This window comes from Mobula hypostoma, chromosome 7 (genome assembly GCF_963921235.1).
Source record: "Mobula hypostoma chromosome 7, sMobHyp1.1, whole genome shotgun sequence".
In the NCBI taxonomy this organism is placed as follows: Eukaryota; Metazoa; Chordata; class Chondrichthyes; order Myliobatiformes; family Myliobatidae; genus Mobula; species Mobula hypostoma.
The window spans coordinates 57,301,665-57,321,320 of NC_086103.1; the positions used below are offsets into that span (position 1 = coordinate 57,301,665).

The 19,656-nt window shown below is 39.3% G+C and overlaps 1 protein-coding gene across 7 annotated transcripts in view; it reads right to left on the reverse strand.

Annotated features, from left to right (window-relative positions):
* Positions 1-488: 488 nt before the first annotated feature.
* The window catches only part of LOC134349332 (complexin-2), a 257,693-nt gene continuing 238,525 nt past the window's right edge, over positions 489-19,656 (reverse strand). For all 7 annotated transcript variants that reach the window (XM_063053470.1, XM_063053473.1, XM_063053475.1 and 4 more), the window contains one exon: positions 489-4,130. In XM_063053470.1, coding sequence (XP_062909540.1) covers positions 3,933-4,130 — 198 coding nt within the window. In that variant the 3' untranslated portion in view covers positions 489-3,932. The remainder of the gene's footprint in view (positions 4,131-19,656) is intronic.

Consider the following 19,656-nt stretch of genomic DNA (forward strand, 5'->3'; position numbering starts at 1 on the left):
ATAGCATTGAATTCCATATGCCATTTTTTCAGCTTATTTTTCTAGCTGGTCCAGATTCCACTGCAAGATCTGATACCTTCCTCACTGTCCACTACACCCCCAAACTTGGTGTCATCTGCACATTTGCTGAGCCAGTTTACCACATTATCATCTAGATTGTTAACATAGGTTTCAAACAACAACAGACCCAGCACCAATTCATGTGGCACACTGTTAGTCACAGGCCTCCAGTTAGAGAAGCAACTATCTACTATCATCCTCTGGCTTCTCCCATTAAGCCAATATCAAATCCAATTTACCACCTTATCCTGAATGCCAAGCGACTGAAACTTCTTGACCAACCTCCCAGGTGGGACCTTGTCAAAAATCTTTCTATGAGTTTAAGGGTTTGTGTACTCTGATCCAACCCTAAAATTCCAGGTGTAGAAGAACATCCTAACTCTTGCACTGGGTTAACTCACTCCAAAGAAGAGGCAGAGTGAAGTTTTTATAAACCATTTTATTTTAAAGATTTATGACTCCAGTTTGTGACAGTACTACAGTGATTTGCACATTTATGACATGCAGTGGAATTACAGTCTTCTATCAGATGGACACAGTTTACATTCTCATTTATCAGAGCGGCAGAATTTTAAGTTTTGCTGGGCTGCAAAAGGCTAACCTTTCTGGCTTGCTATATAGAAGTGTCATTGCTGAAAATATTCAACCTTATCATCTTCATCTTCATTTCAAGAAAATATCTTGATAGAAATAAAAGTTGAAAAGTTAAATTTGAATATTATGTCACTTTTCAACGCAGTTTCCTGAATGGAGCATGTAACATTATAAGATTTGTCTGCACTGCTTTGAAGCAAAGCACTGAAGAATGCTGAATGGCTTTGTTAAAGCCAATAAAATAACTTTGAATTCAGTACTCTTAAATAACAATGCTATTGATTCTATCAAAAAGCAAAGGCGTGCCACCTGAGAATAAGGTTGAAAGCATTCATAAATCCATTACCTCTAAACTTGTGGCGCCTCTTTTTCTTAATTCACAGTCAGTAAAGATTACACCTCTGTATGCACATTTCATCTACAACTTAGTGAATATTAGCTTGAATGATGCAAACATTTGAAGACAAGCATGGCTTTCATAAATATTTTTCATTATTACATATACTGTGTGTACCCTTATGTTGTGCATTGGAACTTCAACATTAAAGAGCAGAACATGTTTCCATAATGGTTAAGATAATGCTATGCTGTATAACTGATGAGTATGAGAACGGAGCTCAAGCGAAATACCCTGTTACAAAGACTGATTGAAAACTAGACAGGTGTTTTGACAGCATGATTAATTTCACACGTAGACAAAAAGACATCACTGTGGCTTTAAGTATAAATTATTGAATACACTTTTTTTTAGGAAAATGCATTTCCTTTCAATTTTCTTTTAGTATTGCAGTCTAACTGATATGGCTTTAACTATTGAAAAAGAGTTTAAACAAAGAAGCTTAACATCCCTAAATTAATTTTAAACATTAACTTAGGATTCTCCTGAATGGAGACCTGGTTTTGTTTTAGTAGGACTGCGGTGGGAAACAGCAAGCATTAACACAAATACAGCAACTCTCCTGCATAGTGGTTTGAAATCCAAGAACCAATACCTGAGATTTTTAAACTAATTTTCTCTAAATTTTAAACTAGTTTTATGCCATGGAAAGCAATTAAATCAGTGTATCCATAGAGAAAAGCTCTCTTTGGTTTGGTGTAGAATGAAATGCGGGTGAAACACAATTTATTAGAACACTGAAATTCAATAGAGCTGAAATAGCATTATATGCAAGCAGCAAAGTTTACCATCAAAGTAAAATCTACATTTATAGTACAAGTCAGCCTGTGCCACATCTGAAGACAAATTGCTAATAATTTCACTCTGTGGTAGCATTTTGAACAGATCAGTAATAAATAGTTTACTACTGAATAACTCTAATAGAATATTCACTTGTTAATCTAAACTACTGGTAATGTAATTGGTATGCAGCTCAAGGGGAAAATATATCCAATGTTACTCATTTGTTGAAGTTAAAGTGATTTAAATACATTTTAAAAATTCTCCTGGTGGAATATCACTTAACCTGTTTTGCTTTAATGTTAAGCATTGTCTAATTACACTATTAAATGAAGTCTTGCCTAGTGACTGGTAACAAAGAAATATATAATATAAACCACTTTTTTTTTGTTGGAGAGAAATTTGCATTTTAATAAATACATAATCCAGGAATGTTAGAGTTTCTATTTGGCAATAATCTGTTAAATCTGCTAACTTTGCCTGTAATCATTGAGAATGTCTTTTTCCTACATATATTAATTATGTTGCAGAAAACCTATGCAGGATTATAGACCATGAGGATCCACGATAGAAATAGTTTCTGTTACAAAGAGTAACCAAAGTAATAAGAAATTACAAAAAATTACAAACATATAAAATATTAGGTAATGGCTACAAAATGTTAAACAGATTAAGAAAGAAGTTTCCTTAACTTGATGGCAGTCATGCTAAATTATGGGACATTCATTGTCCCTGGAACAAAATCCTGCAATATCCCCCTTAATGGGGATAGGGGAGTAACTCCAACACAGATTGAATACTTTCATGATGATGGCTAATTACCACCAACTCCTTCACCAGAGCAATTAGGGATGGGCAGTGCAAACAGGCCTTGCCAGTGATAGCCAGATTCATGAATCAATAAAAATGCAAGTTCATAACTTTGTATAATCAGTATTTGATTAGTTAACGAAGTTTTGACCTCAATATGCCAAAATTCTTCATTTCCTTCTAAACCCCCATCCCAACCAAGATTCTGACAGCCAAAGACATGAAAAGGATTATCTTTTGAACTAAGTACAGCTAAATATTAGAAAAAAAGTAATTATTGTAAAGGCCCTCCCCAACTCCAAGAGAAAGCTTTGGTCACTTCATTACTTTGGAATGATTAACGAGTAATTCAATATATTATTCATTTTAGCATTATATTGTGTAACTGTGAAGGAATTTGGATTAATATTTTGGTGGACACTGTGTTCCATGGATTGATGATTAGCTGAGATGGTTTTAAATGCTGAAGGTCTAATTGGATTTAATTTAGTGCAACGGCAGTCTTATATTTTTTTCATTTTTAAGCAAACTTATTTTTTCTGTGACATACAGAAAATGATACTGCTACCTTTATACATTAAACCAGAGAGATCCTCATACCTTACCAAAAAAGCAATGATGATACATATCCTTACAACATAAAGATTATCAACTTATATCGCAAATTGCCATTTTTTAACAAAAGGCTTCTCCACATATAATATTTTACAATTTCACTATTTTAGCAAATCATGCAAGATATTTGCTACTAAACATTTAACTGCATAAAACTTTTAAAAATCTCAGTAGAAATCAGTGTGAAAATTTTCTGATCTTGCACACATACATCGCAGGGTGCCTAGCTGCATGCCACCCCAAGTTCTCCTGTAACAACCAACAACCAAGTCACACATCACAATACATTTAGCAGTATGGTAACTTAAAAAGGCAATCTCAAAAAAAGTCTGCAATACAGTAGAAAAGCTTAGCAATGAACACAACTTAATACTGCCAGCTGTGAGGTTAAGGGTTTCAGCATCACATGAGCATATATGGAGTCTACAATAGAGACAATTAGGAGTTTACATGAGGTCCACTGGTCTCCTGGACTCCTCATGCTCATGTTAACCCCCTCACCATGGCTTACATCATAGAGAGGCACAAAAAATCTTTGTAATTATATTGCAGTAGGAGTATAAGCAATTACTCTATTCAGAGAAAAGATGTATTGTAATATATGCTCAAAACCTATGTAAATCCTATTAATGTAACTTAAAATAATTTACAAAATAAAGTATTCTTTTGTTTTAAACTACTTCTTGAACATGTCTTGAAGTGGCCCAGGAAGATATTTAAGAACAGTATCGAGAATGCTTTCTTCCTCTTCTTCCTCCTCATCTCCACAGCCTGCAGGAATTGCTTTCTTTGGACGAGTCAAGCTCCCTTCTATTGGGGCTTCCATTGCAGCCTTCTCCTCAGCTTCTTTTTCTTCCTTCTTTTTAAGGCCATACTAGAAGTTAAAGAAAGCAGTTAGCCTTAAAAAAAAACTTAACAATAGGGTGCCCTTGAAAAAAATGATGGTGTGGCATTTCCAAAATCAACACTGAAAATGGATCAAAACTGCATACAGTGCATTGTTTTAAAGTCATGCTAAAATCTCTTGACAACTGTTTTAAAATATTTGTATAATATTTGAATGTTTCTTGGAGCTACTGCAAGGGACATTGCTGCAGATTGTTGTGCTGAAAGAAAGAATTACAGTTAATTGCAAGATCATATTTAATATATCTTCATAATTGCATACAAATTATCCATGCAGCTCTATCACAAATATCATAATCTGGACCTGTAAAGGCTATTTCTCTCTCAAGAGTATAGGGTGACCAGGTGCCTGGGCAATTTCAATCTCCTTCCGTTTGCTTTCAGACAGATGACATCAGACACATCAATTGTAAATTAATATATGCTCATCAAAATGAGTAATTGTTGATGAGCTTGTGGAAATTTAGCTCATAATAAAGATAAATTCCTAATTTGATTCAAGTTATGCCTAAAGCGATTTGAACTGAAGCAGCATCTATCTAACTGCTAATGTGCTAATAGAACTCAATCCTGTCAGCTCATCTGCATTTTAATTCATAGATATCACAGTGCAGGGTATGAGGACAACACAGGTGGGAGAAGAAAGTGTGGGTAAATGAATTTAAAGGAATGCAGATAGCTGAGGGAGTACGTCAGAATATAAAAGGTAAAAGAACACTTCTGTAAGTCCTTATAAAGATTTAAATGATATTTGAGCCTCTTAATGTTCTTAAACCTTAGGTGCACCAGATTAGAGATCATGAATAAAGAAAGCTTCATAAAGAGATTTATGGCCACGGCCAGTGAGCTCAATTACTTTCTATGTCACCTCATAGATTAGCAATTTTTCTTTAGTACAACTCTTCATTCAGTTCTGCTGATCAAAATAACCCCATAAGCAGCAACACTGCCTGCAAATGTGATTGATGGCATCTCAGTTAGTGGGCCATTATTTTGATATTTTCATTATAGACCTATGCTTTATGAATGTTGTTGTTGCTGTTCCTCTCCATGCCCTGTAGCAGACTGGGTGGCAAACTTGCCCTTTCTTTAATATTTGACTTTTTTTTAAAATGAGGCCGAGTTGCTAGCTCGTCGCTCAACCTGGCATGGATGAAAAGCCTGCAAGAAGCCAGCTGGATTCGAACTTGGGACCACTCACCTCAAAGTCCAGTGTGGATGCCATTACGCCACCAGCCAGTCACACCTGTTGTTCTATTTATTTAAAAAGGCAGTAAATCCACTTTCACTAATCATCTACCAAAGTAAGACCTGACCTTGACTTTCTGGCTACAAGGATGCGTACGTTGTTTCTGGTCGATTAGAACTGAGAACATCTCATGTGAAGCAGCCCATATGAACCTGTAAGAGCCCTACTCTTCCTCCACCATCCCAAATAAGAGAATCAATTTTGAAGTGATATCTGTGTTACTTTATTCAAATGAAAACAACTGCTGCAGGGAATTCAGTGAATCTTTGTATCTTGCTGCCCTGGCCTCTAGTCGTCTTCTTAGGCATTTTTTGCTGGTTGACGATGACTTACTACCAACTCCACTTCCATTCAAGAACTTGAATCACCAAGGCACAGAAGGCTATCGACCCAGTGTGGGGAAAACAGACTTCGAACCTTTATAGTTAATTACAATGGTCGTCATGGACATAGAGGGCCAAGCACCTATTTCCATGCAGTATAACTTTTTATCTACAACCATTCTGGGGATTCTCAGGTAGCTGATAAAATCAGTGTAGGTCAGGAGGTACTTAGTGAGACAGGTGGTACATCCCTCCTGCTGTTGTGCTGAGCTCCTGATGATTACACTTGAGGTTCTAATTGCCAACCAGAATAAGCCTTTTCCATTTTAATTGGATGCTGTGATTTTTATGAAGTGGTGAAAGTGTTACATTCTTCCTTGAAGGAGGTTTTGAACACTTCATAGAATTATTTCCTTTTTCCTCAAGATAATCTCTCGTGTTTTCTAAAGTCTGGTGACTAAACATAATTAGGACCTCAGTATTAGGGATATTGATTTTGGGAGATTATGGTATTTCACTGTTTTTGACAATGGATATGAAGGATTTTGCAAAGATAGCAATGATGGTATCTCTGCAGAACTCTGAGATAAGCTGCTATAGGTAGCTTATGCCTCAAAAGTGTAAAGGATGCAGGTATTATTGCTTGGTAGATAATGAGTGTTGTGCTGGGTTTGATATTTTGATCTTCAGGCAATATTTGGCCCAAAAAATCCAAAGGTTCTGTTGATTCATAGGATGTAATGGGGAATATCTGTAAGGATATTTGGCTACCCTGAGAGAAGACTCCCAAAGTGTGGGAAGTAGTCTATATTTTCCAGGCACTTGAGCACTTTTATTATCATTGAGGTTTTTTGCTGAGGACTTTCATTTTGTATACATTTGCTTGTTTTATCATTGCTTCTCTTTGTCACTATAATAGAAATGCTGACCTCTATAATCTATTTTAAACTAGCTTCAATCATTATTCATCAATATTTTTAAGTATTATTCATAATGTCACACCAGTGGGCAGAATTCAAATCTCTTTTTCTGACTTCCTACGATGAGTTGGTGTGTTATGTTGGTGATTTTGTACCTGGTGCAGGTCAGATGTTGGTTTTTATTCTGGTTCACTTGCAGCTCCATCTTGGAGCTTGGTGTATGAGCTTGATCAGTGATATTTTCTGCTTTCATAACTAAATCTGTGCCTGCATGGCTTGCTATTTTAACAGCTCAGATATAATTTAACATGGTTGCATTTCTCAAATCCTAAATTCCATTGTCCATTTTCTCATTCTAACTATTCCCATTCACTCAATGACAAGGTAACCTTGTTCACAGTTTATCCCCATGGTCATCATGGTTTTAGCCAATCATAGACATCCTTCTCACCCTTCCTGCATTTATCAAACTTCCTCTGTCTCCTTCCCAGTTTGGGAGAAGGACCTTCAACCTGAGCATTAACCTACAATTGTGCTAGACCTACTATTTCCAGAATTTTCTGGTTTTATTTTGATTTTCACTTTTTTTTAAAATTTCTTTTAACTTCTGTATTAGTAACTTGTTGTCTGATTGCTGCTTGGAGTTCCAGGAGGTTTATTTTGCTAATCATATTTGTCTCTTTTTTTAAGCAATAAGTAGCTCAAGCTGCAATTACATGTCAGTCAGGGCATAACTGTGGCAATAGTAAAACAATTTTCATGTTTGCTTATGATGTAGAAGGCCATTTGTCCCATTCAGTCATGCCAGCTCGCAAAGCAATCCCATTCCCCCACTAGTTCAATAACCTTTTTTCTGACACACTCATTAATTCTAACAAATAATCTATACTGCCATTTAAAGAGACCAATTAACCTATGCTTCTTTGGCCTGTGAGAGGAAACGAAGTATTCAGGGAAACCTATGCATTCAAAGGGATCAGATCCAATCTCCACACAGATGGCACAGAAGAATTAGATTTGTGAGGCAGCACTTGTGCTAATATACTATGCCAAAAAGGTTTAGGTCTTTTCACTCTCTGCATTTGACAAGGCTCCTGGATTCTTCTATGAACTTATTGAGTTTAAGTTGTGCCACCTTTGGTATATCTTCACATTTCAATCTCTCAACTCATGTTTCACCTGATGAGTTATTGCATTTAGCAGCACAATTTCTTTTCCTGGCCTTATGGCAAAATGAAATCCTAACAATGAATCCTCCAGAGTATTGGCACTCAACATAGGGTTATCTTGTAGAACTGCTTTAGCAATTTAGTCGTGGTAGTCCATTACTACCTCAACTTGCAACTTCCTTCCATAGAGAGAGTAGAGAATTTACAACTCCCTATCTATATCAGTGTACCTTGTTTCTGTCAATGTAACACACATCAAAGTTGCTGGTGAAAGCAGCAGGCCAGGCAGCATCTCTAGGAAGAGGTGCAGTCGACGTTTCAGGCCGAGAGACTAGGTCCTGACGAAGGGTCTCGGCCTGAAACGTCGACTGCACCTCTTCCTAGAGATGCTGCCTGGCCTGCTGCGTTCACCAGCAACTTTGATGTGTGTTGCTTGAATTTCCAGCATCTGCAGAACTCCTGTTGTTTCTGTCAATGTACATCTGTTAGATGCAAGAATTAACTTGTACAATGGTGGGTTTCAAAATTTCTATCTCTCTGACAGGCTTGATTAGTGCAAGGCAACTCTTTAAATTTGCTAAAATTCATTCTGTAGGATTATGATCACAGATAATTTGCATTTTTGTTTATCAGCTCGCGAGCTTCCTTATATTCTGAAGGATAAAAAATTAATAAAAACATGATTACAATTTGCCTCAAAGGTCACTTTATTAATTACCTCCTGTATGATTTATAGTGGCCAATGAGTGTATGTTCAAGGTCTTCTGCTGCTATAGCCCATCCACTTCAAAGTTTGACATGTTGTGCATTCAGAGATGCCGCTCTAAACACCACTATCAGAATGCATGATTATTAGGGTTCTGTTGTTTGGTCTGAACAACAACCGAACCTTGTGAACATGTCTGCATGCTCTTATGCATTGAGTTGCTATCACATGATTGACTGATTAGATATTTGCATTAAAAGGAGGGGTACCTAATAAAGCAGCCAATGAGCGTATAACCTCATAGTTTGACACATCCTTCACTCGAACTCTACAATCAAATGCAAAAGCACTTATTAAAGATAGACAGACAGTAACATCTTTAACATGTTATTTCTTTTCTTTAGCGTGCACCACATAATTTAAATTGTTTATTATCAATGTAATTTGGGATCCTGTGTTCCTGTTTCTCCCCATGGTTAACTGACAGGGTCGCTCATTGAAGTGAAAGATCAATGAATGAAAATACCTAATCTGTTCTAAAGTAAAGTAAAACTGTAAACTTTATATTTTAGCTCTCTAATTTTATCAAAAACAATATTCCTGGTATATTAATGGCAGGATCATGAAGTCTTCCTGGCCATAAATGTTTGTCTTAGTGGTACACATTGGGCATAAGACATAAAGTTAATGGAAATTCAAAATTATTAATGGTACACTGCTCCTCGCATGATTTAATTTTCACTCTGCGATGACAGAAGTTTTAAACACTGTTTTATTGATGTGTTCTGAAGACTATTTTCTGAAATGACTATTTTAAAAAGAAGTAGCCAGAATTTGAGACCTCTGTTATAGGGAAAGACTGAAGACTGAAGGGTTTTATTTCCTGGAGCACAGGACAATGAAGGGAGATCTTACAGAGATATATAAAATGATGAGGGGTTCAGATAGAGTGAATGCTTTGCAGACTATTTCTCCTCAGGTTGGGTGACATTTCGGGGAAATGTACGGAAGAAATGTGACAAATGTTCAGGGGATATTTGTGTGGAGTTCTGCATAGGTACATTCCAATGAGACAGGGAAAGGATGGTAGGGTACAGGAACCGTGGTGTACAAAGGCTGTTGTAAATCTAGTCTGGCAGAAAAGAAGAGCTTACGAAAGGTTAAAAAAACTAGGTAATGATAGAGATCTAGCAGATTATAAGGCTAGCAGGAAGGAGCTTAAGAAAGAAATTAGGAGAGCCAGAAGGGGCAATGAGAAGGCCTTGGTGGACAGGATTAAGGAAAACCCCAAGGCATTCTACAAGTATGTGAAGAGCAAGGGGATAAGACATGAGAGAATAGGACCAACCAACTGTGACAGTGGAAAAGTGTGTATGGAACCGGAGGAGATAGCAGAGTTACTTACGGAGTACTTTGCTTCAGTATTCACTACGGAAAAGGATTTGGCAATTGTAGGGATGACTTACAGCCGACTAAAAAGCTTGAGCATATAGGTATTAAGAAGGAGGATGTGCTGGAGCTTTTGGAAAGCATCAAGTTGGATAAGTCACCGGGACCGGATGAGATGTACCCCAGGCTACAGTAGGAGGTGAGGGAGTAGATTGCTGAGCCTCTGGCAATGATCTTTGTATCATCATTGGGGACAGAAGAGGTTCCGGAGGATTGGAGGGTTGTGGATGCTGTTCCCTTATTCAAGAAAGGGAGCAGAGATAGCCCAGGAAATTATAGACCCTTGAGTCTTACTTCAGTAGTCGGTAAGTTGATGGAGAAGATTCTGAGAGGCAGGATTTATGAACATTTGGAGAGGCATAATATAATTAGGAATAGTCAGCATGGCTTTGTGAAAGGCAGGTCATGCCTAATGAGCCTGATTGAGTCTTTTGAGGATGTGACTAAACACATTGATGAAGGTAGAGCAGTAGATGTAATGTACAAACCCTATATGGATTTCAGCAAGGCATTTGACAAGGTACCCCATGCAAGGTCCTATTGAGAAAGTGAGGAGGCATGGGATCCAAGGGGACATTGCTTTGTGGATCCAGAACTGGCTTGCCCACAGAAGGTAAAGAGTGGTTGTAGATGGGTCATATTCTGCATGGATATCAGTCAACAGTGGTGTGCCTCAGGGATCTGTTCTGGGACCCCTACTCTATGTGATTTTTATAAATGACCTGGATGAGGAAATGGAGGGAAGGGTTAGTACATTTGCTGATGACTCAAAGGTTGGGGGCGTTGTGGATAGTGTGGAGGGCTGTCAGAGGTTACAGCGGGACATTGATAGGATGCAAAACTGGGCTGAGAAGTGGCAGATGGAGTTCAACCCAGATAAATGTGAGGTGGTTCATTTTGGTAGGTCAAATATGATGGCAGAAGATAGTATTAATGGTGAGACTCTCGGCAGTGTGGGATCAGTGGAGATCTTGGGGTTCGAGTCCATAGGACACTCAAAACTGTGACGCAGGTTGACTCTGTGGTTAAGAAAGCATTCGGTGCATTGGCCTTCATCAATCTTGGGATTGAGTATAGGAGCTGATAGGTAATGTTGCAGCTGTATAGGACCCTGGTCAGACCCCACCTGGAGTATTGTGCTCAGTTCTGGTCACCTCACTATAGGAAGGACGTGGAAATTATTGAAAGGGTGCAGAGGAGATTTACAAGGATTTTGCCTGGATGGGAAAGGATGCCTTATGAAAACAGGTTGAGTGAACTCAGCCTTTTTTCCTTGCAGCAGCAGAGGATGAGCGGTGACCTGATAGAGGTATACAAGATGATTAGAGGCATTGATCGTATGGACAGTCAGAGGCTTTTTCCCTGGGCTGAAATGGTTGCCACAAGAGGACACAGGTTTAAGGTGCTGGGGAGTAGGTACAGAGGAGATGTCAGGGGTAAGTTTTTTTATGCAGAGAGTGGCGAGTGCCTGGAATGGGCTGCTGGTGACGGTGGTGGAGGTGGATATGATAGAGTCTTTTAAGAGACGCCTGGGTAGGTACATGGAGCTCAGAAAAACAGAGAGCTATGTGTAACCCTAGATAATTTCTAAGGTAAGGACATGTTCGCCACAGCTTTGTGGGCCGAAGGGCCTGTATTGTGCTGTAGGTTTTCTACGTTTCTATGACACTCGAACTGAAGATCATAGATTTACGGTGAAAGGTAAAACATTTAAGTCAAAATCAAAGTAAATTTATTATCATAGTTCATTCTGTGTCTGTCACCGTGTAGTAACTTGAGGTTCATTTTTTGCAGGAGTACTATAGAATTTGTGAAGAGACTTACATAAAGACGAACTGACAAACAACCAATGCACAGAGTGAATCTGAGGGGGAACTTTTTCATTCTGAGTGTTTTGTGAATATGGAACATGCTGCCAGCAGATGTGCTGGATGAGAGATCAGTTGTAACTTTTAAGGGAAGTTGGATAGTACATGGATGGGCGGGATTTAGATGAATATGGTTGGGTGCAGGTCGATGGGACCAGGCATTAGATCAGGTTGGATGGGCCAGATTGGCCAAAGTATCTGTTTCTGTGCCATGATACTCAATGACTGTGTAATGATAGGACTCTATAACTAAAAAGTTAACATGTCAAAAATAAGCTGGTAATGGAAGGAGTTTTTTTTGAAGGAATTAAACAACACAACATGGTAAATCTGTGATTTTTCAGAAATGCTGCTTTTTTCTTTAAACAGCCCTAAGATGCCCAATACCTGGTTCATAAACATCACAATTGGTCCATCAGTAATTGATGGGTTTGGGAGGCATTAACTGTGTCCCAGACCACTATCAGAAACAGGTGGGAACTCCAGTTCTCCTTAAGAGGTCTTATCCCCAGTTCATACATAGGTACTGGTTTTATTTCTGATTTCCAGCACCTGCATTGTTTGCATTTCTATCAGGTGGTTGGGAAAGTTTCTCATCCTGATAATTCCCAATAATTGTAGGCACTTCCAAGTAAACCCTGCTGAAAATAAAATAGAGCAATATACCTTTAGAATCCCAAGCATAGATGATGATAGCTTATGTATGGTATCATTCTTTATATGTTTTCACAATAAAGAAACAATCAGTTTTGATAAAAATTAGAAATACAACAATGGTCAGCAATAAAGACAGCAAAATGCTAATAATAGACAGCACTTCTGATAGCATCTGTGAGGGAAAAAAGACCAGTAACATTTAGGTGTAGACTTCATTACAAATGTTCTGTTTGAGCAACTGTCATTTGAAATGGTGGCCCATCAATTTTTCTGAGGCACCAGCTGTGAACAATTTTAAGTGTATTTGAGTGGAGTGCAATTGAAATCATTTTGTGAGCTTCAAGTGTACTGTAGAGTAGAATATTATGAAAAATCCTGCCAGTACTTTCACTACATCTGTGGGGTCATCAAATAAACATACATAACTTTGAACTTAATTCATTAGCAAGTAATCACTAACATTTTTATATCATTGCTTCCAGTCACTATCCTGAAAGATCTCTGCATTTCTCCATTTCTAAACACCTGGCCCTCTCTAGTTTTCATTGCTCTGACATCAGCATAGGAATTAAGCTCTTGCATTTCTCTCTGAGACCTCCCTTCCCCTTTCTCCTCGCTTTAATAATTCATTAAAACAATTGCCAGGTTTTCTGCTTTCTGTTCTTGAATGGTGTTTTCTGGATTGGTGTTAAAATTTGTTTCATGTGATGTCTGTGAGGTTTCTTGAAATATTCCTTGTCATAGATGTTTTATAATCAAGTTATTACTGTTGCTAGTGGCTTTCATGTACTTTAAAATCACATCTGGGGAAAAAAAAGGCTATTAAAAGCCCGGAACATGCTTAATCTCATCCATAGTTTACACTTACTATTCAGGCTATCGCCTAAACTAATGCCTGTCATGTCTGATCTTATGCTCATGCTTCCTCACAAAATAGAAATGTTTGTGAACAGTGACTCAAGTCTGGGATATTGAGCACTCCTTTGGTCTAGTCAAGAGAAGTGTGCCTATTTTATTGAGAGGACTCTACTCCATTGAAGCAAAAATATCTTCCCTTGTTTTCCTTTTGTTGTCTGTAGGTAGTGTAGAGGTTATAGATACCAATTCAGCTCCTATCAGTTAATTGGGAAATGTATCCATGTCCTTTAAAAATTAGGTAATAGCTTCCATTATTTAATATCCTATGACCATGCAGCATGACAATTCTGGAGAGATTAAGCTATGTTTTCTCCTTTGTACTCATTATAAATGTTAAACAGTTTTAAATTCCAATATAATTTTAGTTTAAGAAAGATATGCCTGCACTCAGCGAATGGTTGTCATTTCAGCCACAAAATTATAGGATAGAAAATTAATTTCAATCACTTGCACACTGACACACCCAATGAGTAGGATTTGTGATAAAAGTGCAGAGATTCTGCACAACTCATGCCTCTGTGCCTCTGGTACTGTAAGACTCTTGTGATTCATGCAGATCACGATGCTGACTCTATTTAATAACATTTTATATAACATTTTCAGAGATAGAATTGTATACTAAAATTAGCTGTTGTTTTTAAATTGCTTGTGATTCATGCTCCATTACTTACTGTCCACTTGGAAGTTTTATTTTATGTGAATCGTTCTGATTATTTGTTTTTAGTTCTTACTTCTGCAGATTTTGGCAATGACTACGTTTAGGGATTTCATCCAAATCCCCATGACTTCAACAGAAACTGTAAGAACATTTCTAAACTCAGTAGCAAAGGTGTTCCATTTCCAGAACTTGTCCTTTGTCAGCTCTGAAATGGAAAGAAGCTTCATTCAGCTTTTGGAGAGAAAATGGTACCAAAAGAGCAACTACTGGCTGTCCCAAAGTAGAGTTCCCGAAAATGCTTGGTGCACCCACATTTTCCTGCTCAGACTGGATCCAACACTGAATCTGGAGCTGAAATATCAAGCGGGGTAGTTGAATCACAGAATTGGTGAAAGATTGTAGAATGGAAGGAAACTGTGTTTTCCCCTCAAGTCCATACTGGCTATATACAAGAACTACTCAGCTAGTGTCACTCCATAGTTATCTTCCCAAAACAAGATGAAGTCTATGGTGTTCAACAAAGCTGGCAATTGGCTTCACAAGGGGAGCCCTGACTAATGAAGTAGCTTAAATACAGGAAGGTAGGCACAGTGCTGCTTTGATGATGCAAGTTCTGCTCCTGGCAGGTTATTACTTACCTTTAACTGAGAGGCTGTGCAGGCTGGCAACTCCCAATCTCCACTCAGCCAACAGAAGTTATAGAAACATAGAAACATAGAAAATAGGTGCAGGAGTAGGCCATTCGGCCCTTCGAGCCTGCACCGCCATTTATTATGATCATGGCTGATCATCCACTTGGTTCCAACTCAGCACCTGTGGTTGGAACCACAGCTATTGTGCATGGTCCTTTGTTCACTCATTGAACCAGCTAGCCTCAATCACTTGCTTCTAGTCTTCAGTTACCTTGATACTTGTGTTAAGTATCTGTTCTCTTTTGTTTTGTGGCGCCTCGTGGTGTGTTATTTTGCACTTATTAGTAAAATGTCATTTTTGTTAAATGTTTCTGCTGCTCGGCTTTTGAGTCAAGGGTCCACTACATTTCCTGACAGGATGAGTGAATCAACAAATAACTGAGCAGAGTGCACTCAACTAAAGGAAGTCGTCCATCGACAGTAGCACATAATCCCAAAGCAGCAGGAAACCATTGACCACTCGCCACTCTCAGTCAACACTCCGTCTCAATGCAGTAACCTCTCATCAGTCAACCTCCCCACTTGGAGCTCAAATGTTTCAATGGACCCCTAACCCAATACCATAACTTCCTAGGCCAGTGTAGTTTATACTTTGAGATCCAGCAATTTCTGTATTCTAAGGTTTGGGCTAAGACTCCCTTTGTTATCCCTCTCCTGACTGGGCCACCACTAACTAGGATAATAAAACCACCATTTGGAATAAATGTGAGGGACTCACCGGTGAGCAGAAGGGACAGCAGATCAGGGACTTCGCCTGCATCAAGGCTCATGCTCAATGCTGGATTACACCATGGAATTCAGTGCCTTACACTGAAGTGCAGCTGGAATGCCCATTATGAATGGCCTCTCAGAATGCTTCAAAGATGAGTTGTTTACCCAGGATATATTCACCAACCTTGAAAGTCTCATCACTCTAGCCCTTCAAATTGACAACTGTCTTTTGGAATGATGCTCCAACGAGAACACCAGTACTGTTCCCAGAACAATTTCAGTTTGCATCACCCTCATCAGAAATGCATCCGGAGCCCATGCAGGTAGGGAGAGCTCTTTAATCCCCCAAGATCATGAACGCTGATGGAGAAACAACTTGTGCACTTACTGTGGAGCCAAAGATTACCCATGCATCAAGTGCCTACTGTGTCCAGGAAAACGCCACCAATGGTAAAAACAAGGGGCTTCTAATTCCAGAGCAATAGCCTGACTCAGCCCCTGTCCTCCTCCATACCCCAATGGCTCTATGCTCACAGGAGGGTCTGGTGGATTCTGCACAGCAGGCAACTTTCTGAACTGAACTCTGTGGGCAGTTTGGACTCCCTCTAAGCTTAGCTCACCACTTCTGCATCATGGATATTGACGGATGTCCTCTGGAATCTGGGATGGTTAGTGTGCACACAGCCTAAGCACATGAACTTGGAGGGCACGTGAGTCCATCTAATTCCTCCCCATCAACTCCATCTAATTCCTCCCCATGAACTTGCCCAACATTCTACTCATCTCTCCACTCATGACGCTCGTTCACCTGGTCATCCTGTTCACTGCTGAGTTGGGGACCCACCTGCCTGCAACTTCAACTACCTTCACCCAGTAAATCCATGGAGGAAGCTCTCAACCTTCCCAAACACCCACAGGAATGTGATGACTTAGCCATTGCCTTAAGTAAAATGGAAGCCAGACCACACGACTGTGAGATCAACCTTCTCCCGGGCAAGACCCCTCCTTGCAGTTGTCTGTTCTCTTTCTCCCCTCCTGAGACCTAAGCCCTGAATGGCTACATTGCCAATGCACTAGAACACAGTTTCATTTGACCACCCCAGTCCTAGCTGCTGCAAGACCCTTCTTTGTCAAAAAGAAGAAAGAGAGTATTCGAACCTGTATCAACTACCATGAACCCAATATATTTACCATTATGATCCGCCAGTCTCTCCCCTGGAAGGATAGCACATTCAAAAAACCTTCTGCAGTACCCAGATCTTTACCAAACTGGTTCTATGACAGCGTACAACCTGTTCTGCATTAATCAGGGAGATGAGTGGAGGACAGTGTTCATAACACATATTGGCCTCTACAAATACTTGGACTTTCAGTTATTTTCAACATTGCAGTTATTTTCCAAGCCTTCATGAACGAGATCCTTTGAGACATACTACATCAGTATGTGTTTGTCTACCTTGACAACATCCTCATATTCTCCAAGGACTCCCAAGACCATGTTTGTCATGTCCATTCAATCCTTTATCGTCTCCTCAAGAACCAGCTGCACTGCAAATTAGAAAAATGTCAGTTCCACACCACAGACATTTCCTTCCTGGGTTATGTCCTTTCACCTCAAGGCTTAACCATGGACCCAATGAAAGTGCACACTGTCACTGAATGGCCCCGACCGTACTCACTCAAACAGACACATCACTTGTTGGGCTTCTCCAAATTTTTCCAACTGCGTTATCAGGAACTACAGCCAAATCCCCCCTCTTCTCACCTCCCTCACCGTCACCTACCTCACAGATGACCTGCAGCGGACCACATTTTTGAGGAGCTCAAGAGACACTTCACCACTGCTCCCCTTCTCCACCATCCAAATCCCTCTATACCTTTTATGCCAGAGGTGGACACATCTGCCAAGAGCGCCAGAGCCATCCTCTCCCAATGAGGACTGGACAGGAAAATACACCCTTTTTGCCTTCTTCTCAAGCAAGTTCAACTCTACATAGCATTGTAATGGAGTAGGAGGTAGGGGGCTTCTCACCATTCAGTGGTCCTTAGAGAAATGGAAACATTGGCTGATGGGACACACTGATCCTTTCAATATCTTGACTGACTACCAGAACTTCATATGCATTCACTAGACCCACCAACTCAACCCACGTCAGGCTTGCTGGGTCCTCTTCTTCAAGCAATTCAACTTCAGCATCTCCTACTGACCCAGCACAAAGAACATTAAGACGGATGTGCTGTCACGACGGCTTAAACCAGCTGAAATGGAGATGGACCCTTCGTCCATATTCCACCCTCGCAGTTCCTTGCTCTGATCATCTGGGATCTGGGATCTGTCAGGCCCTACGCAGGAGCCTGCTCCCACTGGCACACCTGACAACATGCACATACTCTAGTGGGCCCACTCCTCTTCCCTCTCTGACGGACTCTGATGTACATCAGTTCGTCACTGCCGGTCCTAGTGTTCTGCTTTTGGGTCAAACCTACAATATATTTCCTGAGATTTACTGCCCCTCTGTTTATTCTTTATGGTCTTAATTTAAAGTCTTCTAATCATTAGCTCCCCTTCACCAAACATTAACACTGCACGTTTCAGGCCTGCATTAGGGAGGTTTCTAAAATTACTTGCTCAAGCTTCCCCATTGTGAAGATATTCCTGTACTGAACTCATGCTGTTACATCAATCGCCTCCAAAGACATCAGGCTTTTAGCCTCTGTGTGTACCAAGGACATGTCTCCTTCAGGCACTCTTCAGCACTAGCCTGTCCACATCCGACCCCTTTGCAAGCACTCTTTAATCTCGATCATTTTGTTACGCCTTCCATTCAAACGTTGGCCACACTAATAAAAAGTTGAACGAGCTTTGTTCATCTCGCAGGATGCTCTTTAAAACCTAATTACAAAGATCACCTATAATGGGCTACATGCTGACAACTGCAAGGAGTTGGAAAAAATTAATAGGGAACAGAGCAATGAAACTTCAGCATGGTCTAACACAGAGAAACCTGATGGAGCTGTTTTGCAAACTCCACAGTTAAAGTTTTTGCTCCTTATGTAACTTCCATGAGAAGTAGTCCAAAGTGCTATTTAGTCAGCAAAATCAATTTCAACAACCTTTATCCTTTATCTGAACATCTTCCTACTTGTGGTAAGTGTATTAACACAGCAGATCAGTCAATCATCAGGAAATAGATTAATGAAGATTGTTGTCGAAGGGAGTTAAGCTCTGACATCATATAAAGGACTTCAGCTTTAAGTATTTATATATATCACAGGGGTTGCAAAAGTGTGGCTGCAGCAGACGTCAGATTTCAGTGAGGAAGTTGTTATGGATGTGCAGGAATTTCATACATCATTCAAGGTCAAACTTGTTCATCTTTTGTTACAACAGTTTCTGCAGCTTTCGGTATATATAAATAAATTCCAATGCATGTTCAGCTTCACTAAGGGTATGGGCGCTGCAACCCAATCACTATTGCACACTGATTAATATAACAGTGTCTTACTCCACTAATAGGGCATGTGACATAACTCACCGTTTAAGCACATGTTAATTGCTCATCACGTCACACTGGAACCAAGACTGCACATAAAAGGCTATTTTTAGTCTTTTTAAACCTAATGCTATTGGGGATAAAATTTGATTTCTAATGAAAAAGAAATTTGAAGAGTGCAAATTATTTTGCCAATCTATATTACCTTTTTCATTTTGATATTTCTACACAGAACTACTTACTAAATAATCAGCAAACACCTTAAAAATATTGAGGTCCTTCCAACCTGCACCATGTGCATTTCCATCCAAATTATGCAAAGAAATACTGATATCCCTGATTAAATTTTGTTTCATTCTTTGTGTCTCTGGGTAACGCAATGAAAATTCTAATAATGTTTGATAATAAGTCATCTACTTAGCACCTATAATATAAATAACTGTGCACTAAGTAATCATTTATGATAGAATAAGTCTGTCTCAATTCATGCGATCCTTGAGGCCTTGAGGCACACAGATATGAGACATTAAGAAATGTGAAATGACAAGATAACTTGTATTTTTCTTGGAGATGAGTGAGACTGGTTTAGTTGATAATGTAAAATTCATCAAGAAATAATTAATTTTAGAATTGTACCTGAATGGCATACGTTGATTAGAAAAGAAGCACTGGCATTCTTG